We start from the raw sequence: 25,902 nt of genomic DNA on the forward strand, positions 1-25,902 counted from the left end.
TGATTTCAACTTTGGTAATGAAAGACAAACCAGAAAACATTAACAGGTGAGATTTTCTGCCAATACCAGTCAGCATGATTATAGTGTAGATACCTGTAGTAGCACCTCACTTTATCTAAATATCTTGTTTAGTAAGTAGAATTCACATCTCCTTTGTTATCCTTGAATCCAATCTAGCACCCCTAAGATTGTTCATTTAGAGATTTAAGACTTTAAGAGCATATTCAAGTGTTCCCTGCACAGCTGCACTTGTACTTTTTATGATCTCATGGACAATTAAATTATTTAGCTTTTAAGGAGGTCCCTGCCTCCATTAGAAGTGCAGTGTTTGGCAAAAAGGACTTGGCTGAAGTGGTTTGGAGGAAGGAAAAAGGCATTTTCTAAATATGCTTGTGATTTTCTCCATCTTAGTGCTAGGGAAAAAAAGCAAGTTCCAGTAAGGCATACAGTAAATGAAGATATTATGTATTAGGGATGGAATGAATCTGTCACTTTGACAGATTGTGAGGCAGAGAACAGATTAACAGATTACTCATAGTCAGAATGCACCTCACTGTGAAAAATGTGCAGGAAATGATAAGTGTTGCTTTGTGCTGATTTAATGATATCTTGAAACTACAGTAGCACTCCAGGAAAATAACACAATTTTAGCTCATGGCTTTTTTTTTTTTTTTAAATCATCAATGTATTGCCAGATTGCCCTTAAATAGTTTTGAAAATAGAACTTTCAATTCCTGCAAAGTCATAGCAAAATACTTATGTTATTTTTTTCAAGATTTTTGTTAAAATATGCATTCAAAACTCCTTGATTTTTATGTCTAAGTATATTCTGTATTCTTTTGGAAGTATATCTTCTGCTTCTGTGAACTCACTCAGTTTTTCATTTAAAAAAACACTGGTTTCCCCACCTGAAACTGAGTAGCACTGAACAGTTATTGATGTATAAATTAATACTGAATTTGCATTAGTTTATGGAATTTTTATGGAAAAGCTTAAAAATTTTCAAGAACTTGAATTGTTTAAAGCATTTTAGATACAATTATGGACATCTTAAAGCTCAGGTGATTTCATAATTATTACAGTCATATGTAGTGGCAAGACCTGAAATTATTTTCAAATAATAATGGCATTTTTTACACACATCAAACAAATCTCATTATTAATATGAAGCACAAAATTCAGTGCTTCACTATTGAACTTATTATTGAAGACTTTATTTTTATGGAGGTACTCCTGTTAAAAAATAAACCCAAACCTCCCATTATGATTCAGGACTTACATGTGACAAAGCAGAAACAAAACAACTGTGTGTAGGTAATTTGCCTTAAGTTAATAAAGTTACACATGTGCCTGAAGCTGATGAGATATGGAAATAATTGAAAATTCACATCTTTTAATCTGGAGGAGCCTAACCAGAAACTCATGCTCCAAAAAAGTTGGATCAGGGAATAGATGAGGGAGTCTTACAAAGCCGGGCAGTTTTTTATTCATTTTTCTAAGAACTGAGATAGTGTCTACTAAATTTTCTTAAATAGATATAACTAAAATGAAAAACAGGAGAAAATTAGGTCTCTATCTCAGCAGAACTGGAGCATCCTTTAGATGGGAGCTGGCACTCTGCATTCAGTGCATCATGGTAAGGTATCACACATTTCAGCATTTGCAGCAGGATTTGCTTCTCATGGTATTAAATACTGCTAATACAGCAGAGGTATGCACTAAGATTTAAGCTGATAGCTACAGAAGATGTCAGGAATTCGTCCTTTTTTTGTTAAATTATTTTTCCAGTTGATTCATACATTGACATTTTCTGGCCCTCCACAGTTAGTCAAATCATCCACTGTAAAAGCACAGTTCAGCAAATGTGCTCCTCTTACTTCACCCAGGCACAAGCCCATTCTCCTCTCAAGTCTGTAAAAATTCACTGAGTAAAGCAGCTAAATAAGATCTTTTGTGGTTTTAGTGATTGTACCCTTCAGGTGCTGAATAGACTGTCAATTTGATGTGTTCATAATGATACAAAACTAATGCTGGTTTTTCATTCCCTGATTTGAGGTAATGGAGCCCTAGCCTTGCACTTTTGCAGTTTACTGCAAGGCTGAACAAGTATTCCTTTTAATTTTGGTTAGACAAAACCATACTCAAACTTTGAAGCATTTCATTTTTTTAATAAAGTGGGTTAAATGATCCCATGGATTTAAGTAATACAAATTAAATGTGATCCAAAAGAAATGCAATAAAGTATGCTATCTCAAGACAGTGCAATATTTAAAATCTTTATACTAAGTGATTTGACATTTTCTCAGTCTCCCAATCCGCAAAAGTATCTGTGAAAAAAATCAAAGTATCAAAGGTATTTTCATTAAGATTTCAGTGAAAAAGTTCTGATTCTCAAGATTTCTGTTGATGGTAATAATTTTAATACATTGTCATTGATAACTGCTGCTTAATAAAGCATCATTAATTTTCTCAACAGACTTTGCTGATGGAAGCCTTTTTTCTGCAAAATTTACCATACTGTCATAAAAGTGAAAATTATGTTCATAAAAGTCCAAAAGATTCTTTTGCTTTCCATCACAGTTCAGCTGTCATGTGACATTTCACTATATGACTACTATCTAAAAGTATTTTAAAGAATTTTTAAATAATATTTTTTTAAGAAAAATGTACAAAGATTATATAATGTTTGCTCTATATTTTGGTATACAGAATAGCTTTCAGAATAATGAAGAATTTTAGTGCAAGCTCTAAAGGTACATGATACAGTTGAGTGTGTGTGGAACCTATTCAGAGCCTTTCTACAATGCAGCTCACCATGTCAAAAGACAATATTTGGCATTCCACACTGTTATCAGGAAGCTCTGGATGGTTTATTGCACATTGATTGTATTGATTACAGCTGGAGGCATTGACAGCATAAATAGAGTGGGTTTAATTAGTCAGAATGTGTGATTAGCTTTTCTGTTTTAATGAGATAAACTGGCTTCTTTAATAAAAAATAAATAGTTTCTATTCACTCAGAATAAAACCACAATAACCAGGAACACAGAGCACAGTCTGTGTTTCTCAGAATATTGCCAGTTGCCTCCATGCTGGTCCTTGACTTTTGTCAAGGTCTAACACATTTTTCTGGATGCTTTTTTAAAATTCACTGAAAATCTCTGTCCCACACACTCACACACACAAATTCTTTAGTTGCTTCCCAGAAGCAGCTGCAGGTTTTACTGTGGAGGTTTGGTGTGACTGCTCAGCTGCAGCATCTCTCAGAATTCCTGCTGTAAAGCCTCTCCTCAGAATTGTATCCATCAACTGCCAGCACTTAACCTTCAGTGTAATTTAACCAAGAAGGTTTCAGCACTCATGAAATTTTTTTAAAATTTCTCTTCAAGTTTTTAGGAGGTTAATTTAGACTTTGGTAACTAACTTACAGAAGTAGTAAACCACTTTTTAATATATATTGTGTAAAATGTTTTATCCTTGAAAGTAATACTAAGTCAACAATGAAACGCTAGTACTGAAATGTTTTAATTACATGTCTTGGTGGGAGGGGGTTGAACAGCAAAACTATTTGTTATCCTTGGACATTGAGAGAAAAAACATGATCTGAATCAAAACTGTCTTAATAGAAAATAATAAACTTTCCAACACATCTCTGTTGCTTCTGCCATTGATAAAAACTTCTTTGCCTCCTTCTAGAACCATCCAAATCATTAGATCTTACACTTGCACCTCCTAAAAAAAGTAATTATTCATCTACTGAGTCAGATAAATCAAAATAAATATGAATATGAAACTGAACACCTTAATAGAATATTTGACTCCAATAAATGAAGGACAAAATCAAAGATAAAATCACCTGGCTCCTCAAAAAATCATCCCATCTCTGATTTCTCAGACTTAATATTTCATGCAGATCTTCCAGATATGAGACTTCAAACTAAAATTCATCAATTTCCTGAGTAATCAAAGCTATTAATATAGCCCAAATACTGGTTTTAACAACATATTATTAAATATTAACATCTTATTTAATTTTAACAACATATTATTACCTTGTTCCCTCATTGTTTTCTCCATGTTTTGCCTCTTTCTTTTCCATTGGAGGTAATTACCTTACCAGCTTTCTTTCCTTCATGCTGACATCCTCTCTGCTTTACAGGTCCTATTTTCTTTAGGAATTCCCTGATACGTGTTTTATATGAAAAACACAAATCTTTAAATGCTTCTGGTTTATGCCACACTGGTAGAACTGCATATGTACTCTAAAGCTTTTCTATTTTGTAACTGTGTTGGTGTGACTAAGATAATTCTCTTCAGAAGTGAGCACTGTCTGTCTCTCTCCTGCACTTTTGTTTCAGCAGTTGTCCCAGCAGCAGAAAGATTCTCTTCTCTGGCTCTCAGACATCACTGCCTTCTGCAAAGGCTGTAGTGACTGGAAGGAAAAGCAGCTTGGGAAGCAGAGGTGTTATTTAGCCCTCACAGCACTTCCTTACCTGCCCCAAATTTGATGCAATCTCTCTGAGATCACCTTTGCCTTGGTGATCTGGCTTTGTTTCAGTGCAGCTGTAGAGAACCAGGCTGGTGCTGCTGCTTTGTGCTGCCAGCCCCTGCTGTGAGGATGGGCAGAGTCTCACGGGTTTGGGGCTGATTCTCAGGCAGATCAAACCACACAGGCAGGGGACAGCAATGGAAAATACACTCCACCATGTTACTGAGTACAGCCTGCATTCAATTGTTATTCCTAAAACTTCTGAGGCTTTGGTGTAGACAAAGAGGCTTTGGCTGCATTCAGGGAATGCAGATAAGGTGACAATGACAGACAAGGCTGTGGGCATTGGTTGTACCAACTCCCAGTGGCCTTGGCTGAACAGCAGAAGAGAGGGATTGGCTGGGAGGTTGGCCATGTATGTGAAAATAACATGATGCTATAAGGAAATTTTAAAGTATGTTTTTTACATTTTGACGCGATGGAAAATTCAATATCTCTTCCTTTAAATCTGCCATGCTACTTGCTGGGTTTCTACACCAACAGTTCTGTTTCCTGAGGCAGAAAATTGGTTTTTTCCATTTTGACTGCAAACAGATAGGTGGTTGTCCCCAGATTCAACCCAGATTATGCACACATGCCAACAGGAGATGATGTAGAATCAATAACAAGTCAGAAGTAGCAGAAAAACTAAAAAAAAAACCAAAGCAGTCAGCATATTTTAGCAATTGTACCAGATGACTGAGCCTTGCCAGATTTCTCTGACAGAAGCAACTTGTACATGAGATTATGGAGGCTTTTCAGAAACTAAAAGTGTGTTACCTATTTCCTTGGTGTTGGACAATCAAGTTGAGACAATTACAGTCTCGAATGTAAAGAAATCTGCCAAATTTCTCTGGAAATCTGGAAAAATGTATCCCTTTTAGACAAAGCCATGGATGCTGAAGTTACCTCTCCAGCTCTGGCTCATCTCCCCAGCCTGTAGCACAAGTTCACATGCATGGTGCTTTTGTGCCAGCTGTTGGAACAGCCAGACATAAGATAAATCAATCCCAAACCAAGTTTAATTTACTCTTTAGAGCTGCACTGCTCAATCAGCATGAAGCAAACATATGGGAATTTATCCCCTTCCATACCTCTTGCCTTACAGTGAAATAGTTTGGTCAAAAATTTTGGATCTGGTTCTATCAAAATGAGGTGATTCATTGAGGTCCCTCAAACTCTGTGTTCAAGTGTTGACTTGCAGTTGTTCAGTCAAGGTAATGATGATATGGAAGCTTTAATGTGTTACAGCTCTTTACTGCTGGAGAGGATAGATGGGAATTTAAGGAAACTTCAGCTAAGCACAGTGTGCAGAGATTTATTTCATATGTGAAAGGAATTACAAGACATGGTCACCTGAGCAAAGAATGTCTTTGGACATGGGTGTGTCCTTCCAGGGCTATCCTTCTCTGATAGATAGTATATGAGTGACTTTGTCACTGCAATGCAGTTTGCAACAAAAAAATGTGACAACAATAACAATAAAACCAGCTGTTCTGTTTTCCTTTATCTGAGCTGCAACAATCAAAGACAGTGTTTCATAAAGTGGGGAATGTGAAAGGAACATTGACCTTTGCATGAATGTATGATAGCATGAAAATAATTCTTAGAAGTTATGACATAGTGTCCAGAACAGACAGAATTTGTCCATAAATAGAAGTACTCTCTCCTCTATGATGAAGATCCCATCAAAATATTTTTCTTTACAGAAGTAAATAGATACAGGACACCTGTGATAAGAGTCCTCTATACTGTCCTGCCAGTAGGCAGAATCATGTTCAATAACAATTTTTTCTCTATTCCATACAAGATTTTATAATAGGAAATGGATAGAAATATTTAGACTGTTCCCCCCCTCCCCCCCATATCAACAACAACATTCAGACTCAATCCAATGTTTCCTCTTCAGAAAACTGTTTGTGGCATCCATTTCTGTCTGAGCTCAGCTCTAACTCACCATCCATGCAGACAGGGAATGTCACAGCACATTCTGTGTCACCCGACTGCAGGGGGACCAGGCACTGCCAAGTCAGTGGTAACCAAACCTGACCCATCTTGTGATTGTCTTTGAGCCTCTTTCTTTAAAGGGGGTAAGGATTTTTAATCAAATTGACTCCCACAGGCTGTTCATCTGATGGTCCTGTGGGCTTTCAGAGGATAACTCTGTGTGATACTTGTACACCCTGTGCTGGGACAGCCACACCAGCTGAAATCTGAAAAGAAAACCTGACTTAAACCACAGACTTTAATGTGAACAGAAGAGGTGAAAAGGTCTGAATGGAGAAAGCCTTAACATTTAATAATTATATTAACTGTAAAGTTTATTTTTATAATAATAAAATCCAGCTTGATTTTGTTTCAGAATACTTGACAACCTGAGATTTCTTCTGGCCTTTTTTTTTTTTTTTTAATAATCAAAAGAATTAGAAAAAAATAGGAACACAAGCTGGGTTTTTATAGATGATATTTTGATTTGTATTTTTCAGGGACTTGTTAAATACGTTCAGTCCCCCTGCCATTCCTGGAAGCCAACAACTAGAAGAGAACACTAAATCTTCAGCAAAACAGAAACCTCCAGGTAGGAATTTATGAAGACAATGAAAAGAACCTGGGTAGAAAGGCACTTCTAAATGTTCTTTCTGTAGTGCTGGTACTGCCTTCTCATAGTTTTCTATCCTACCACTTTTTGGTTTTAAGTTCCCTTGTTTATGAATCTCAGCTCAAGGCAGCAGAGTTTTCCATGTAGTATTATTTGCCTTTGCTAGAAGAATAACATGCAGTGGCTGTTTCCTGGTGTTCTGGCCTTATACAGATTAGCTCATAAAAAATGCATTTTATTTGTTAAAAATAAGGAATTTATGCTAATGGAGATGGCAAACCTACGTAAGAACACAAGGACTAAACATTCAGAGGCATGATTATACTTGCATAAGAGATACTTCTCTTATGAAGAAAAATTGCAGATTTAGCTTTAAATGAAATCTTAGAGTGATTTCCTGAGGACTGTTGTCACCAGAGTTAGAGGCTTTTGCTTATTAATGGTGTTTGCTTAGAGAATGGTAAAGACCTTAACTGAAACTGGAAAGTCAACAGCAGAATAAAGAAAATACCTTGTTTTCCTCAAATGCCCTTTTTCTTATCATTTATGTTAGGAAACAGGGTAGAAGGATCATCATCACAAAATGGTTTGGGCTGAAGGGGACCTTGGAGTCCAGTTCCAACCCCCCTGCCATGGACAGGGACCCCTTCCCTCAGCCAGGTCCAACCTGGCCTTGGACACTTCCAGGAGAGACATTTCCATTTTTCTTCAGGTCTCAGGAATTCACGGGGAGCTCTCATAAATCTGACCCCTCTATTCTGGCTGTCCTAGGGGTAAAGATGTCTCAGTGATTTACTGTCTAAAATAAATTATGCCCCTCAAATTGGGAACATTTTCATAGACATAGACTTGTAATTGTTGGTGACAGCAAAATACAATTTTTCTGTCAGGAAGGGACCTTGCTTTGAAGAATCAAGTAATATGTTGTGTTAAGGGTCCTAAATAAGCCAAGCAGAATTGAACAGTCATCCTTGAGCTATAGGCACATTGGATAAAAATTCATGAAAGGTCCCAGAGAATGTTTTTCATTAGTATTATGAAATCCAAGGCTTGTTGCAGTAAATCTGTAATTTTTTAATTGTGTTAGTATCTTTAAAAAGCTTTGAAAAATAAGTATATTTGGGGATTCCTATTTCTCCTGTTCTCCACACTAGAATTTCCAAACTGTTTTGTGAATTGTTCCTAAACTAATTTTTCTTTAAGCTGAAATATTTTACATCATGTGCCTGTGATTGCACATTTGAAGAGAAATTATCTATATACCATAGCTTTTTTTTTTTTTTTTGCCTTTTATTTTTGTACCTTCATTGAGCAAAATTCTGACTCGTGTATATGTAGGATGTTTGTAATTTTGATAACTTCATACAGAAATTTTCTGTCTCCAGGTACTCAAAAAACTCTGCTGTACTGAAAGGATCATTTCTCCAAGAAACAAGAGAGAACAACAAAGCCATTCCATGACCTTCCCTCCCCAAACAGGACAGTTTGGATTTTTCTGAGCTACTGGAACCCCTCTCTATGAAAGCAGCAGAGAAGCTGCAGTGCTGTGTGATAAAGGCTGCCAGATTAGATCATCCCCATCAAACATCAGAACCTGGGTATTTTCCTAGATACCTTGGTTTAAAAAAAATCTAATGGACCATGCTAACTAGATGGTTTGGAGTATCATTTTTGAAAGAGGTGCTAGATAAATTGTGTCCTGTGATATATCTTGAGGGCTCTGGGAAAAACTTTTTTTCCTTATTCAATTCACTTGAGGTCAGTAATTTGTGTGGCAAAAGAGCTGGTTCATTACTGACAGTTATTTACCAGATCTGAACAACAAACTGAATGCTCAAATCCATTCCAGAAAATTCTGCTGCTCTGCTCAGCCTCACCTTTTTTTGATTATTTAATATCACATTAGAAAATTACTTAATTCTCATATTGGGAAGTGTCCCAAGATTATTTACTCTGTGCAGTTTTCCAGTGTTCCAAGTATCACAAAATAACAAAACCATATAAACAGCCCTGAAAATCTGCAATGAGTCATACTCTATTCCAGATAGGAATTTTATCTAAAAGTATCCTTAAATAAAAATAGTATAGCATTAGTAAATTAATAAAGATTGGTCAATTCTTATATTTTAAAGAAATCTTTAAGTTGAGGCTTAACTTTTGGGGGAAAAGTGATTCCTTTCTAAGAAAGGATTTCACTCTGTAGTTCCTTTCTTAACGTTTGCACCATCCATTAGTTAAATGGTGAGATGCAATGAGAAGTTGTCTTCTATTCAACAGGTTTCCCGACACAATAAGAGGAAATTTAGACTCATAAATACAATAAATTTCCATAGATTTTTCCATTATTGGGCACTGATGTTTCTGGGGTATATACAGTTTTGTTTCTCTTGACATAGCAAGAAAATCTCCAAATAAAGTGACAGTGATAAAGCTATAAATGTTCTGGAGCTTACTTTATGCTATCTTGGCCTTAAGACCAAGGGATAAGGTTATAAAACTCTAGGAACCACAGAGTGTTCCTTTTTGGGCCACAGCTGCTGACAGTATTCATATGGTGACCCTGCAGTACATAATTACAGGATAGATTTGAGCACTGTAGTTCAAGGATCACCTTGGAGAAAATACCAGCAGTGTTCTTTCCACCAGACCATCTGCTGGCAGCTGAGCCAGTGCATTTGACTTCCATCAGAGTCAGAATATGATCCATGTCTCTTAAAGTAAGATTTGCTACAAGGTGTTTTCTAATATTAAAACCTAGAATAAGATAAAAATATATTTCTGTGAAAAGGGAAATGATTGATTTTAGTTCTCCATAGTGGTGACTTTGTAAACACTGTTGACATAATCCACATAACACAGTTATTTTTACATTCATTTCTGAGTTCAGAAAAAGCTGCTACATGCCTTCCCTGATCTTTGTTGTCTGGGTTTAGACATCTTGATCAAGTCTTTTTCCAGAAAAACAATGCCCCCCCTGATTTCAGTGGGACAGCATTTCATTTCATATAACAGGTATTTACAGGTACTAGCTACCTTCAGTCTTCTTTCAGTTCAACAACAAACCACTCATCCCTCTGTAATGTACATCACAGACCTCAGTTTTCACTTAAAATCAAATTATTTTCTCACCTAAAATACCATTTAAATTTTTATGATTTAAGAACAAAAGCTTTGATTCTGCTTTCACCACAAGATGCAAATTAAACTGCAAAGAAGTTTTTTCATGCAATTCTGAGCAGCTTCAACCCCAAAAGTGTGGGTGGTGGCAAGATGAACAATGATGGAAATTTTCTTTGAAAGTGACCTGTTGACCACTTAATTTGGCTGCAAGCATCTCTTTCCTATCTATGGTCAGGTTGCCCAGAATGTACCACTTGAAACAAGAAAGACAACTTCTAACACAACCATTACATGCTACTGGAGTCTTTTAGAAGAATATAATTTAATTTAATTAGTACTTCTATTCAGGAAGAAGCAAGGAGGTTTTCATATGTCTGCTCAGAACTGAATACTCCATCCTGCCACTGGAAATGTGTTGCAACACCTAGAAATGCTTTATAATGAATTTGGGGGTCTTGTGAGCTGCTAAAAGAAAGAAGCCTGACTTTAAAAACAAGATAGGTCTAGAAAACTAAGTTCTCCTTTTGGTCACATGAAAATACATGCAGGGAACTGTTGATACAAAGGTATAAATCCAGCTAGACCTGGATGCATTATGATTTTGATTTGGTATGAATTCAAGGCACATGGGGAAAGAGGTATAGCTCTGATGAGGCTGAAGAATTTCTTATTCCTAACTCAAACCAGGGAGTATATTGAGTGGCCAGTTCCAAGGTAAAGAGGGAGAGACATTTAAGCTTAGAGGAGAAAAGAGAATCATTTTAAAGTGAAGCATAGGCACTGGAAAGCAAAATAATAAAGGAAGAATGCAGGGGAAATAACAGCATGGTTTCAGGTGAAATGTGAGGCTGTGTGAGGGAGTGAGGCATGAATGCCATTTGCTTGTGTACTGTGATCTGAAATGGAGAAAAACACATTCAGTTCTTCCCCTTCTTTCTGCACTGCATCACTTTTCCCAAGAGCTGTCCAAACAAAATATCCCAGTTGACCTCATTTCGTTCCCCAGGCCTGATGAAGCACCCACAGCAGGAGGGAAACAATTTGGCTTTGCCTTCTTATCTCTTGTTAGGGTAAAGGACAGTTTCTTTCTGATGGTATTTGTTAGATGGTACTGAGGAAACAAAACTGAAATCTCTTCTGAAGGGATGAAGTGCACACTTTTGTATGCATCAAATGCACCAAGTTGCTTTCTGGTCTCCAGATAATGTTCCCCATTTATTGCTGTGTGATCCTGGCTGAAAATAGACTCAGACTTGTGAAACCATTGCTGTTTGCATATCAGGCCATTACTTGTCATGGAGCTTTGGGATGTGCAAAGCACTCAATATTAGCAGGCTGAGGATGGGATGAACATGATGAAATTCAAGGTACAGATTGCATTCAGCTGTGAATTATCTCCTATCAAAAAGCTGTAGATCATCTGACTTAAATTTAGCTTATATGAAAGACACACAGGTTCAGAAAAGAATCTATAATATATAAAGCATCTGTTAGAAAAGCCTGTAGGGCTTTATCAGTGTATTTTAGACTAAAGATTCATTTCTGTTACCTGAAAGTTTTCTTGCATTTTATATAACTTTAGACAAGTTAGATTTAAAATTTTTATTATCTGGAAGAATCTTTTTTCCTCTATGATATTGAAAGATCTTTTGCACAGATTTACCTATCCTGGATATTCAGGTGACATATTGGATACCAGACATCCAAATTCTTTCATTCTTACAAGCCTTAAGTATGCCCTGACTGTCTCCTTGTTCAAGCTAAAAAATTATTAAGAAGGTTATTGAGGAAAATACCACTTAAGAATACTTTTTTCCACCATTAGTAAAGGTACTTTTGGTGAACTGCTCCATTGAACTTTGAAAAGTCCAGGTGTTAAGCAAACTCCAGCTGACCTCATTCCACCTTAAGTTAAGTACAAGTCTTCAGAAATATAATAAAAATGTGAATTGCTGTTATCTTGAAGGCAACAATTCAGAAGTCAGAAGATTATACATTTGAAAGAAAAAATGTCACATCTGACAGAAAGATATTTCCATGTTATTGTTTGAGGGAATAAGAGTGATTTATTCTTACGTTCTCCACTTCACACAGGTGAAGATGACCCCAGTGCTGAAGAAGATGAGGAAGTTTTGACTCTTTTGTATGATCCATTTCTGAACTGTTACTTTGACCCAAATTCTGGGAAATACTATGAATTGGCATAGTCAGAACATCAGAGGGAATTATTTTGTATTCATAGTATCTTCTAACTTCTTGCAAAATCTGACTGAGCCATGTAATTTATTATATAATTTGAAACTTAAATTAAACAATAGTTTTGCAACCAAATTAATATATTTGGCAAACAGTGTCCTATTTTTATAGCTTTGTATTAAATTGTAACGCAGTGGAAGATCACATAGCGTGAAAGTTCCTTGTGTCTAAGAGTTATTTGCTAGTCTAATTTATTTCCAACATTCACAGCTTCCATATGAAAACAAATGAAGCTGAATCAAGAAGGTTGGTGGTGTTTATGTGTAAATCATGGTTTTACTCAAACAAAAAAACTTTACTTGTTTACTGTGTATTTTGTGAGGTGCTGAGGGTATCAGCTGCCATCAGCTGTAACAGCCCAGGGCTGAGGAGTGGGGAGGGGTTGGTCCCACACTCCCAAAGTGGAGTCTTGTGTCAGGTAAGGCAGGGAGCTGGGTTTGTGATTCCTGTGGGAAGCTGTGCTTGGAGGGCAGGTCCAACATGTTTGTGTGAGGTTCTCCACTACACCTTGCAATAAAATAATGCAATTCATTTAACACATCTCTGTTGGGTCTCAGTGCAGTTTTCAGTGAGGGCCCTAAGTTCCAACTTGGAGTTTTAAATTTCCTGCATCCCTGTGCATTTTGCTTTTATGTTATGTAAATTAACTCTACACAAAGAATACACAACGATCACAGAGAAAGAATACAGATAAAGAGCAGAACATATGTAGCATTTGAAAATGAAATCACTATATAAAATTAATCAAATAGCGTGCATGTATTTTATTTGTTTTATTTATTCATGGATTTATTACTGTGCATGGATACTGTGTAGTGTTCTTTGATGTAAAATCCAGTTAACCTGACCCTGATGTTTCTGGCTGCTGCTCAGCTCCAAGCTGAGCCCAACATTCCCAGCCCCAGAGCAGGAGCAGTGCTGCTTGCCAAGAGCATCCCCCACCCAGCAGGACCCTTGTCTAAAGGGTAAATCAATCACTGAAACACCAGCTGCCAGGTGTAGGAGAAAAGGTGTTGCTTAGGAGTTGTCCATGACACAAGGAGTCCAAGGAGTTTTGTTTTAATGGAGTTGAGTCAGTGGAACAGCTCTGGAGCCCACCAGTCCAGTACAGAACACTTTCCTGGAGAAGGGAATGTGAAAGTCACATGGCAAAAGTGATCTATAGGCATTTCTGATCATTCTTGTTCTAAGTTTCTACTTGATTATATCCACTGCTATCCCACTGTAATTATTTTCAAGCTGACTACTCAGTGAATTTTTAAGAATAATGTATTTGAATGTCATAAAGTGAGCTTAGTAAGCTCAGTGCAAGTGATTTAAAATTATATGCCTGTAAATTATATGTAATTGTAGATTCCAGTTAATGAATATCCTAGAATCAATTGAAAATGCAGTTGTTAATAGTGGCTTGGCATAAGATCAGATTGTGTATTTGGCTCTGTGGCAGGTACAAACATATCATCACAAATTGATTCAAGGAAGAGTAGCACTGAAATCCACAGGAAGACAGATACTGCACTGAGATAATTTACTTACCCTGCCTTAGCCAGAAAGATTTGTACTGTTCTTGCTAATGCCATAATCAGTTTAAAAGTTCAATGGAATCATAATTTTGACTTTCAAAAATCAGATGCTGGCTTGTACATACTTGTGCATATCTGGCCATTTTAGCATCCTTTAGTGATCAGGACCACACTCCCTCTGTGTGTGGCAAGGGTATTTAAAATATGTCATTAATTTTCTTTCATAGCCACATGTCTCACAGGAGAGGTTGGGTGTTCCAGGGCACCACTGAGTCCAGACTGAGTCCCTGATGTAGCCACTCCCTTGGGAGAACAGACCCCAGCTAAACACTGGCTGCAAACTGGTGTCAGGGGGATTGCCTGCCAGGGCCTGTCTGGGTGGATGTGCTTGTCCTGGCAGTCTCTGACCTGTCACACACAGAAATGCACCAGTAGGCATCCAAAGCTTGGGCAAAAGGGAGTCCTTGGAGGCTCCACACTCTTATCCCTGCCTTTAATGAGCTAAGGAGTCAAGTGAGGACTGACAGTAGGTTCAGGGTGAGTCTGTTGTTCCCAGTTCTTAGCCAAGCACAAATAGGATCTGTTTTCTTGTCATTAGCACAGTCGTATTTTCCAAGTAAGCAGCTGTAACCTGCTTTTCAGGATCAGCAGTTTGGGATCCTTGCCCTTTGTGTTCTATTTAGCAGCTTTATGTCTCCAGCACCCGTGGGGATTGATTGCCACGAGGCTGTGAACAACACCTCTGCCTTGAGCAGCACCACAGGCTCACAAGGACTCTGAGTTTTGCTCACAATGTTTTTCTTAATCATCATCCTGTGAACCTCAAACTAAAGCACTGCTGACACACAACAGGGGCTTTGTTGAGCCAATTTGTCAAAGCCAGCAGTTGTGGCAAGTGATGAGGAACACAGAGATTTGCTCTTAGCAGTCATGTGCAATGGTTGAGGCCATGAGAATCACAGTTTTCACTAGACCATGCTTTCCAACAGGTAAAAGTACCTGGGTCTGGGCATAAAGTTTCATCAATGAAACCGCAGGGATTTATTTCTACAAACCTGGCATCAGTTATGAATTTTGGGAACACAAATTTTGAAATGCAGTAAATTTTAGTAAGGCTTCATTAATGTTCCTTGGACCTGCATTAAAAATAGAGGAAGTTAGGTTAGTAGAGCTGCTGGAGTCAACAGATCACAAGTCAACCAATTGGTCTCTCAGGCCTTTCTATGTTCCTTACACATGTGAGATGTAACTGATGTCTTTGCTTTGTTTCTGCTTGCTAACAAACAGTCAAGCAGCTTTCAGATAGTTCAGAAGTAAGAAGAAATCTTTTAAATTACTTTTATTGCTTTAAAACACAGCCCAGAGCAGTGTGTTTCTATGTTGCTGCAATGATTCTCCTCACCTCTCATTCTTTTTGTCTCAGGTCCATCTACCATGGTTTTCTCCAAAGTCCAGCCAGGTTTCAGCCTTCAGGTGTGTGTGAGAGCAGCAGCACTGAGGTGCAGATCACTAAGCCTGGTACCTTGTGCTGCCACGTGGGCTCCTCCCAGCAGCTCTAACACTTCACAGTCTTGTACCCAAGTGTTGTCTGTACCTGAGCCTCATTGTGCCAAACAAAGAACACACTCTGTCCTAAGGAGCTTACAGTAAGAAATCAATATTGATTTTTCTCCTCTGCTGCCTGGGTTACTAGGTGAGAAAATATGAAAAGTCCTGCTTTATTATTCACATATTCTTCTGCCAAAAAGCATTCTGCTCAGAGACTCAGCCTCTAAACACTAAGTCAAGTGGCAAGGATACATAGGCTGGAAAATCCAAGAAAATAATTTTGCATAATGTCTTTTATATTCAATTTTTTTCCATAGGGTTTTTCTTTTTTTCAAAAAAGGGTTTAATTTTTTAGCAATGGGCTACATGTAAAATGACAAGACAATCCAGTCTTTCCTATGTGGTATTGCTGATAATCACTGCTTTTCTCATGGTTACTATAGAAACTTGGCATCCTTATCTGCCACCTTTTTTGGCATCTTGAAAAAAACTATTTAAATTCACTTCCCTGATAAACTGAAAGCTTGGCTTGACGATACCCATGGGAATATGTAAGTGTAACAACAATATTTGTCATTTCTTCTTATTTGGTGTTTAACTTGCTCATTAGCAGCTGCAGAGGCATTTCTGACTGTGATGTTCAGGGATCCTGCTGCAGGCATTGTCAGCAGCACAAATGCAGAGTCCTGGATGAAGCCCAGGAACAGCCATGAGCCCCCAAGGGCTCCAGTGCAGCAGCCCAGGGTGCAAAGACCTGAGCAGGATTTTGCCCCTATCACACCACTCTAAAGCAGTTCTGTTTCCAAGTTTGACAGTTTTCAAGCACACAAATGATCTGTGGGCATTAAACTGCATGGTAAGAGTAGAAGTTCCTGTGGTAAATCAGTGGTGAATCAACAGCCTTGTGATGCTTTTAATCCCTTTCCAAGCATGTGCCATCCAGTCTGCATGGCAGATGAGAGTGGGCTTGGGCTGGGGATGCTGAGGAGCTGAGAGACATTTCTGGAGGTGAGCACAAGGCCAGAGCAAACACCAGGTGTCCCAGCACCAGAATTATGCTTGTAACCAAGGTTGTTTTTCTAGCTCTGTCAAAATGTGGCCCAGATGGGTCCCTCTGCTTACACAGCCCCTGCACTGGTGTCCTTCAAGGTGTCTGCACAGAAATCCCCTCAGCACTGGAAGAGAAAGGAGATGGCAACCCCTGAGCAGCTGTTCTGGCTCCCAGCCCTCAGCACAAGGGTCCAGCCTGGGCTGCAGGGCCAGGACACTCTGCTAAAGCCAGAGCAGGTGGTGATCATCCCTGCAGCTGGGACATCTTCAGCACATCTCAGGGTTTCATTTGTTATCATGCTCTTTCACCAGGAGTTTTGAAGAACAGACAGGTTTGAAAGATTACAGAAACAGGTTACAAACCAGCAGAAGAAAACTGCTATCAAAAGCCATTAAATAAAATGCAATTTTACTTTTGCATTGTGGCTGGATTGCTCCTGGGGACTAACACTGTGTTCTCATCCCAGTCCTCACAGGTATCCTCACCTGGCCTCTGCCAGAGAAGAGGTTCAGGTATGCCAATGGTGGATTCTCTGCACTGACCCATAGAACAACAGTAAAACACTTTTCATAAAGAAACCCAGCTAGGCTCCCAGTACAAACTGCTAGTGTACTTCAAAAGATGTTTACATTAGTCTGCTTAGGGGGTTCTTTGATGAAAAAGTTTATTATTGGATGATTGTGCACTTTATCTACATGGGAGACCAAAAAACCTGAGGTCACAGAAATTACTGACATTGTTTTAGAGCACTGCATATTTATTAGACCATCTGCTGCTGCAGCACTCAAGGCAGAAAGCTCCATACAGGCAATCTATTCCCAGCTACTGTTCTACCACCTGATGTGCAAAATATCAAAGCTCTGGATGTATTTATTACAGCACTGAGTAATTTTCTAATGAATACATAAAGCTCAGCAAACATCCCATGCAAGTTTCCTGTACCTTAGGCTGCTGTTTTCTCACTGGGGATTGAGAGGGGCCTCTAGGAGGAATACCATTGTGTCAGTGCTCTGAAATGTTAGTGGGGTGAAACTGAGTCATTGAACTCTGTGCAGGCACATCCTTGCATGGGCTGCCCATCACAGTGTGAGGACTGAGCAGAGGAAAACAGGGATGGACAGGGACCATGTGAGACAGTCTGGACACCCCTGAAGGGCTCCTGCCATCCCCAACAATCTGCTGCTCCTCTGCAGTGCCTCACGCTTCCCCCAGTGCACCAAGGGTCCCAGGGTGCCCTGTCCCAGTGCTGCCTTCTCTGGGGTGATACCAAAGGGGTCAGAGCCAAACACTTGCTGGGAGACCCCCAGGCAGGAGCCCAGGGCATCATGTCCTGAGCAGCAAACAGATGTTATCATGAAGGATGTGTTTCATAAAGAAACCCTCCCCTCTGCACAGTTAGAGCCAGGCTGGGGCTCTGCACTCAGCCCAGTGCAAAGCATGAAGAATCCTCCACCTCTGCCTGAAACAGCTTCATCCTGCCATGGGTGAGTGCCACAGCAGAGGAGCTGGGGGTGCTGAGGGCCTGGCAGCTCATGGTGCCAGGGATACCTTGCAGTGTCCTTGCTGTGCACTACACCTCATTTAACATCATCTATAAATCCTCATGTGCCAACAGAAGGAAGTGTCTGTCAGTCTGTCAGTCTGTAAGGTGCTCCAAGGGCTTTTACTGATATCTCCTGTTATCTTTTACTGATATCTCCTGTTAACTTGCAGCTCATAAGCAAACCAACCCACAGCAGGTTCTGAGACACCCAGGACAAGAGTGTCAGCTCACATGGATCCATCATCCCACCTCCTGCTGCCACTTCCCCTCCAGAGCCACCTAAGAGCTACACACACACAGACAGAAAGTATTTAAGGTATTTATACCTTCCTCCAAGTGAAACAGGGGGTTTGATATCACTGTGCACTCATCACATTGAAGGTCATCGTGGGAACACTTTGCCACTGTTGCAGGTTAATGATGCATTGTTTAAATGGGAATGAGCTGTCTGTAGTCAAATTTACAGCTGGATTGCAGCACTGAGTGCCAGGCAGAGCCCAGCTGCTGGACCAGGAGCTGCTGCCATGGCCCCACTCCCTGGGACCTGCCTTCCTCCCTGGGCTCTGCTGAGCCCATCCATGTGCACCCTGAGCCCAGAAAATCCTGGTGACACACATTTGTAGGGGTCTGCATAAAGAACCCAGTGAAATAAGGATAAGGGTGCAAATTCACGAATTTGCTTTCCCTTCCTGGTCCTCTGACACCTCCAGCCCTCAGCCCTCTGCAGACCCTCCAGCTCAGCAATAAACTCAGTGCCAGGAGATTAAAATGTACAACTACGTGACACCTTATAAACCACATAAATATGAACTGGCAAGGCCCTGTAACAATGAAGAATTTTGCACAAAATGTTCAGGCACTAATTCAGTCTCAAGGCTCTCTTTCCACTGCAGTGGGTATGCAGTGCCATTATGAAACCTTGACTGAATTATAACCCTTTATTCTTCTAGGGCATCTTTTTTTTCTATCTTCACAAGGCTTTGTTTTGATCCAATCATGAAAATAAAGAGCATTAGAAATACAAATTCACTTGGTGATAGATTTGTTTTCCCTGGAAAAGCATGTTATATGCTAGGAAAACACCTATTAACTTGTAGTTTATTTTAAAGCTAATGGATAATTATTATTCTGTGGAAATTTTTTTCCCAGGGAAGAGTTTAGTTTGCTGAATGGTCCCTTTCCATTTGCAGCACTGATGTTTCTTTTCCCCTGCATTAACACATTACCAGATGTTATCAGAACAAATGGCTGTGCTTTTGGCTTTGAATTTTTCTTTCACATTTTTGACAATTGTTTTTTGTATCTTGCATAAATCACTATAACACATGATAAAGTAAAGCAGATTCAATGCCTGTGAATAGTTAAGACACTGTTTCTCCTTTATGCAATAGCCTGTAACTATATTTTAAAGCAGTTAAAATCTTATATCAAGCACATTGGCACATTTGTGTAGCTGGATCACTGAGCACATTCTAACAGCTCTTAAGAGCTCTCTCACAGTGTCAGGTAAATCCTTCTTAACTCATGGTTCATTGACCACAGAGGTTCTGGATTAGCATCTGATGCCAATCCCCTCTGGGCAGGGGGACACCTGCTGCCACATCACTATGGGCATTCCCAAAGCTCCTCTGGAAAAACCAGTCCAGATGTTGCAGATCATCACTGCTTCCCTAGGGAATCCAAGCTGGAGAGAGGACCCCGTTTGCAGTGCCTGGTGAGTGGAACAGCCCATGGCCAAGCAGACAGGAGCACCCTGATCCTGGTGGAAGGAGCTCCTGGAAAAGCTCCAATCATGTGTGGGATGAGGAGCAGGAGCCCCAGCTCTTGGGGACATTTGTGGCTGTCAGCAGCTCGCTGGCACCCAAATCTGCACCCCTCCTGTGTACCCCAAACACCAGGACACCCCTTGTGCAGTGCAATCTGCAGTCAGTGTGGGTGGAAGGGGTTGTTCTGCTCCTTTTATGAGCTGATTTATGACTTGTTTACTTGTATGCTTCACCCACACTGCTATGTTGTAATTAAACCTTGTTAAACTGCTCAGGCCCCCCTCAGGCATGTGTTGTAACACATTTTTCCCCCCCAAAAACCATAATTATTGTGTAGGGGGAGGGAAAACCTGGGTGGTGAGGAAGGGTGTCAGGCCAGCTTGCTTGTAATAAATACCTATTTAGCAGGCAGAGGATGTTTAGTCCTAAATCAGATTGTGTATTAAAAGTGGAAATTGCTGAGATTGGTGTTTACCTGTGAAACCAAAATTACTTCATGGAGAAAATAATTATAGATGCAGGCTCTCTAAGAAAGCAGTTTTGAGCCTTTATTAAATAGTTAAAATCAAGATGCTGCTGTGAAGCTCAGCATCAGCACATTGTGTGAGGGTTGGCTGGGAGGGGGCTGTGAGCTGTGTGTTGTGCACACCCCACAGAGCTCTATCCCACAGTTTGCAATGTTTTTCTAGGAGATAACAACTCCCATGAAGTAATATTAAAGCAGGTGAAACAGGGCACAAGGGAGGTGTTTTAGTACCAGAAAAGGCTGATGAGTTCAGGGAATTATTAGGGAAAAAATGAACTTTATATTAATAATAGTCATCTATTAGCTGTAACAAGACAGCAAACACCCCAATGAGGGAGCACAGAGGCACAGAGCTCACCATGGCTGCAGTGCCTGTTCCAAAGGAGCCCCTGGCTCTAAAGCAGCTTCAGTTCAGTGCTGGATTTACTCAGGGCCCTCTCTTGTGAAGCAGCTCCAGTGGTCACTGCCAGGAGGGTCTCTCCAGATGTGGTCCCACAGCTGGGGCTGGGTGGGTGCAGCGGGCAGAGCTGCTGTGCCCTGGTCACTGCCTGGCTGCACTGGCAGCACCAGGGAGGAGCTGGTGGCCAGGTGGCAGCAGAAAGCCCCAAATGCCTGCAAAGGCTTTTGCAGGGCCAGGGAGCTGCTGACTTGTCAGAACCCAGGACATCCCCCTGGGTGCCCTGGATGGCTGGAGCCCCTGGCCAGGGGCACAGAGACCTTGGCACAAGGCCACAGACACCTGAGCCTTTGATTTTAACCCATGGAAAAAATCACCAACCTTACATGAGGATTCACAAGCCACGAGAGTTTAAGTAGAATGATAGTTTGTCACAAGATAGAAAAAGAGAATTTTAGGGTTTTTAAGGATGAGGGTTCAGAAGCCAAGATGGAGGAATTTGGGTGTGACTTCTTCTTTCTTCTTCCTAGCCTCCATCTTCTGGGTGATGGTGGCACTTTTGGATTGGTTTAGAGTAGGAACTCACTGCCTAACATAGGTGATAGGTATTGAAAAAGTATTGTAAATAATGTACACGTAGTTTTTAGTATAAAAAGATAACACTGCCTCTGGGGTGGTCAGTGTGCCATGGACCAACTCACTAGACAGGCCTGAGCAGGTCACAAAAAGAATGTTACAGGTAACAGACAATAAATAACCTTGAAAACCACAGCCGAAGAATCCTGACTCCTTCTTTGATCTCGGGGCTGGGAAAAAAGAGACTTTCTGACACCTCAGGGTCATCTCAAGCACAGAAACCCTGAGGCTTACTGTCACCTACAGCTGCTGTGGACACAGAGCCAGGAGCAGGGTGGCCCTTTCCTGGAACTCTCCTCCAGCGCCGCGTTCTGAGACGGCTCTTCCAGGAACGCTTCCCTCACGTTGGAGCCTTGCAGCTGAGGCAGGCTGGAAACTCACCAACAACTGCTTGGATCTGGACTATTTTTAGTCAGTCCTGGCCAAAAGGAAAGTCTTTCCTGAAATAGGTGTTCCTCCTGGATGAGTGGATTAGCATGGGATGTGCGAGAGTCACTGGAAGGACACAGAGCCCTGGGTTTGGTCTGAAGCTGGAGCTGCAGTGCCCTGTGTCCATCAGCACTGGGGCAAACAGCAGCTCCCCCCAGCATACATCACTGGTGAGCACCAGCTGGAGGGTCTGCAAAATCAGGTTATTTGGGAAGGAGCTGCTGAGGTATTCAGAACAGCAGCTCCCCACAGTGCAGGCAGCGTGAGGGTTTGGGGGTTCATAGGCTGAATATGAGTGTCTTTAGTCTGGATTAACAATTTCCCCTTCCAAGGATGGCAGAGCTGTGGTGAAGGACTCTGGGCAGCCCAAAGGCCTTGACTCTTGCCTTCACCCTGACTCTTCAGGAACTGCACCACTCTCCCTGCAGCTCCTGGATGGATCCTCAGTGGGAGGTGGGAACAAAAGGGGGGGAAATAGGTGGATTCTTCTTATGGAGATGCATGAAAAAAAATCTTTATAATGTTTTTCAGGTAACTAGCCAGTGGTACAAAATGGCACATGGAATCATTCCTTAAAATGAACTACTGCCCTACACAGAAGTTGATGGATATTAAAGCCAAGCAGTTTTCAAGGAAGTACAGGCAGAAGTGCAAGGAGTTTTCACCCAGCTTGGCTCAGCTACAGTGTGGGTGTGTGGGTGTGGGTGTGTGTGTTCATTAAGGGAGTCATTAGTTTTGTTATCAGTTCTCTTGAGTCAAACACAGGAGTCCAGCTATAAGAATTCTCACCAATGGTGAATTTTTGGATGCTCTAGAAGTGCCATTCATTGATGTGGAACAGCATCATGCACTGCCTCAGTCATGAGGGAATGTCTGTGATGTGTTACACAAATGTCCCTCATGTTTGGCCAGTCTGTATTGAAAAGCTCTGGAGGAATTTGCACTTTTTTACCATTTCAAATTTAATTTTAACATTTCAAATTTTGCACAAATTTTACCATTTCCTTTGGCAGCATCAGCCATTTGCTCTGGGGCCAAACTGGCTGTGAGCTGTATCATGGCTGAACATCCTCTGGAGTAGAGAAAAGGCAAACATAAACTATTGAAATACAGCAGACAGAAGAAAGACTTTTCACCCTCTAAACCCACAATGCTTGAGCTGTTGGTGCATTGTCACCATAAGGGACACTGGCTCAGGGCTCCAGCCTGGGGTTTCACATTCTCAGGCATCTCCTTTGGCAAGTGGGGAAGGCAACTCCAGCCTCTCACTCATCAAATCCCTCAGCCTGCTTGTCTCAACCAAGAGTAAAGGCTAAATAAACACATCTAAACAACTGAAAAGCACGTCAACATCCAACTTCAAAATAAAATGCAGTGAAGTGTGAAATTATACCTTTTATTCCATAAATCTTCAGCAAGTAGCACAGTTCTATAGCTTGTATCACGCTTTAATACTGGCAGAATTTAACACACCATGCAAAGCCCCATAAGGTAATTACATTTCATCTCAACAAAGCAACAAAATCCCAGCTCATTCAACCCCCTCCATCTGAGGAGGGATTATAGACAATTCAGCACATGTTGATTTTTCCTGGTGATAAATCCAAAGCAGTTCACCAATGCATGTGAGTGTGGGTTCCCAAGGCAGCTGATTTACAGGGGAAAATAGAGACGTTATTTGGTGTCCTTCAAGGCAGTGTCACCCTGCTTTCTGAATCTTCCTGAGGTTTATCCCCTACCTAAAAGAAGCTTAAAATGTAAAACTTAACCTTGAACAGACCACTTTGGCACTGGGCAATTGCCCCTGTGCGGGGTATTTACATCCTTCACAGCAGATTCCTATCCAGCTTTTAGAGTTATTTAATTTTGCAATAAATGAGGTTGTATGACTGATGATGGAGATGATGATAGAAAGCCAGAAGAAGACACTCACAGCCCCACATCCTGTAACACCACCCTTCAGTCTCCAGAGGTTTGGGCATTCCAGATCCACCGGCCAGGCTGGAAATATTTGTCGTCAGAGCATGTGTTCATTGCCCTTCTGCCAAACCAAGGGTATCTCTGTGTACAACAAACCACAATTAATTTAACTAATTTATCTATTAACTGCCCTGAAATAAAGCCTCCAAACTTTAATTAGACCTCTGTGATTAAATGCAATTAAAACCCCTAAAGCAAGTCAACAAGGACTGCAGGCACTCTCATTCCCAAAGCCAGCACAAAGCTACAAACACACACAGGAATGGATAACTGAGGGTGAGGACAGAAGCATCTTTCCCCAGGCACAAAGTAACATGACTTTCTGTAAGCCCTTACTCAGCCTCTGCAACAAGACAAGACCTTGGAAAGGAGACAGGACACAATGGCCTCCTGAGGGATGGGGTGAGAGGCTTAAAAGTCCTAAAAGGGGAGAGGGATGCAATTGCCTGCCATGATGGGTGTTGTTGCATCAGCCCAAATAATGATGATGCCCCTCAGCAGCCCTCACAGTGATGGGGTTCAGTGATGGCACAGACACAAGAGAAATTTGATGGGACACTTTTTCTTCTTAATTCATTTCTTGTGGCTTGTTTACTTGCATCTGAACCAGTGTGTGATAAATGTTGCACAGTGATGGGAAACAGTGGGGGAAAGCCATGACAGCTTCCCAGCACTTGGTGCTGTTATATAAAACTCAAGGCAGACAATGCAGAAATTACTTGCACAAGCCTTTCCACTCTTTTTCAGCTGATACACCTCATGAATGCAGCTCAGTTCCCAGCTCCTTCCAAAAAAACTAAAGATTTGAAGTGGTGCATGCAATTGTGTTGCCATAGTTGAGTCTTGTGCTTGGAGAGGTCAGAGGGAAACCATCACAATTTCCAAGACAGAGGGAATGGCACTGAGCACTGGCAGCACAGAGGATTAAATTGCGCTGAGAATCACCTGAACACAGAGTGGTCTTGGTGGAAGACATAAAATTTGATGGGAAGTTTTTATATCAAAAAGTTCACAACCTTTCTAGGAGGCGATGAGCAGTGGAAGACCAAAATGAGGCAAAATACTGCAAGGCAAGCACTAGACAGATTGCACAGGGCAAAGAATTTGGTAATTTTATCATCTATTATGATGAAATAGGAAGACAAAGCTAGAAAAGGGCAATGAGAAACCAGGAAATGTCATTGAGGTGGGGGACAGCAAGGAGGTGAGCAGCAAGCAAGGAAAAAAATCAGATCTCTAAATATAAACCACATCCCGGTCCCTTGTTCCAGCTGTGGTCATTTCTCTTGCCCTTTAGACTTTTTGAAAAGCTGATACTAAGCTGTAACTTGAACAGCCCCAAATCCTCCCTGCTAATGGCAGCTGTATTCAGAATTATGTTCTGTAGTGAGGTGCAGTAGAAGGAGAGCTGCAATAGGCACCCTGCGGCTCCCCTGCCAGCACAGCTCAGAGTGTGCGCGGCGCCAGAAAAACCCAGCAGGTGCAGCAGAGCCCCTGAGTTATTTCCTATTCTCTGCCTGGCAGTAAAGACACAGCTACACCGGGTGGTAACTCTTAGCAGATGGTGACTTTTTAAAGTTGATTGCTGTATAAATGATACTTTCTGAGTTTGTTCGTTTTAATTCAGATTCTCAGTAGTGTGTTCAAATGTCAGAGAGCATCATATTTCTATCTTTTATTTCCTTTGTGAGCAGAAATCTTCTTTAAAGAGTCTAGGAATTACAGCTTGGGAGAGAAGATAGACTCCCTCGATGAAAGTGATCTACTTTACAAATGTTACAAAATACTATAAAAACAGGAGATGCAAAAAGCCCCACTGGCTTTGTTCTCAATGGAGAGTTTGAATTTCTATTGCGCTTTTAAAGAGACGTTTTGTCTGCACTGTAATGTTTTATTGGATCTGTGAGGTCCATTAGCAGCACAAAAGCAGGATTTCCTCTGCTGGCAGCACAGGGAGGGTGGGGAAGGGGGCTGGAAGACATCTAATTAATTTACTACTG

At 40.7% G+C, this 25,902-nt stretch overlaps 1 protein-coding gene across 9 annotated transcripts in view; it reads left to right on the forward strand.

Moving 5' to 3' along the window:
* Nucleotides 1–12,809, forward strand: part of CFAP20DC (CFAP20 domain containing) — an 88,118-nt gene extending 75,309 nt beyond the window's left edge. For 5 of the 9 annotated variants that reach the window (XM_071439473.1, XM_071439478.1, XM_071439472.1 and 2 more), the window contains 2 exons: nucleotides 7,015–7,106; nucleotides 12,342–12,809. In XM_071439473.1, the coding sequence (XP_071295574.1) occupies nucleotides 7,015–7,106; nucleotides 12,342–12,454 (205 nt within the window). In that variant the 3' untranslated portion in view covers nucleotides 12,455–12,809. Of the gene's footprint in view, nucleotides 1–7,014; nucleotides 7,107–8,512 lie in introns of all 9 variants that reach the window. The other 4 variants (XM_071439479.1, XM_071439476.1, XR_011681138.1 and 1 more) reach the window with 3 other exon arrangements.
* Nucleotides 12,810–25,902: the final 13,093 nt, after the last annotated feature.

Source organism: Agelaius tricolor, unplaced genomic scaffold (genome assembly GCF_023055355.1).
Source record: "Agelaius tricolor isolate 1412-34295 unplaced genomic scaffold, bAgeTri1.0.p SCAF_14, whole genome shotgun sequence".
Lineage (NCBI taxonomy): Eukaryota > Metazoa > Chordata > Aves > Passeriformes > Icteridae > Agelaius > Agelaius tricolor.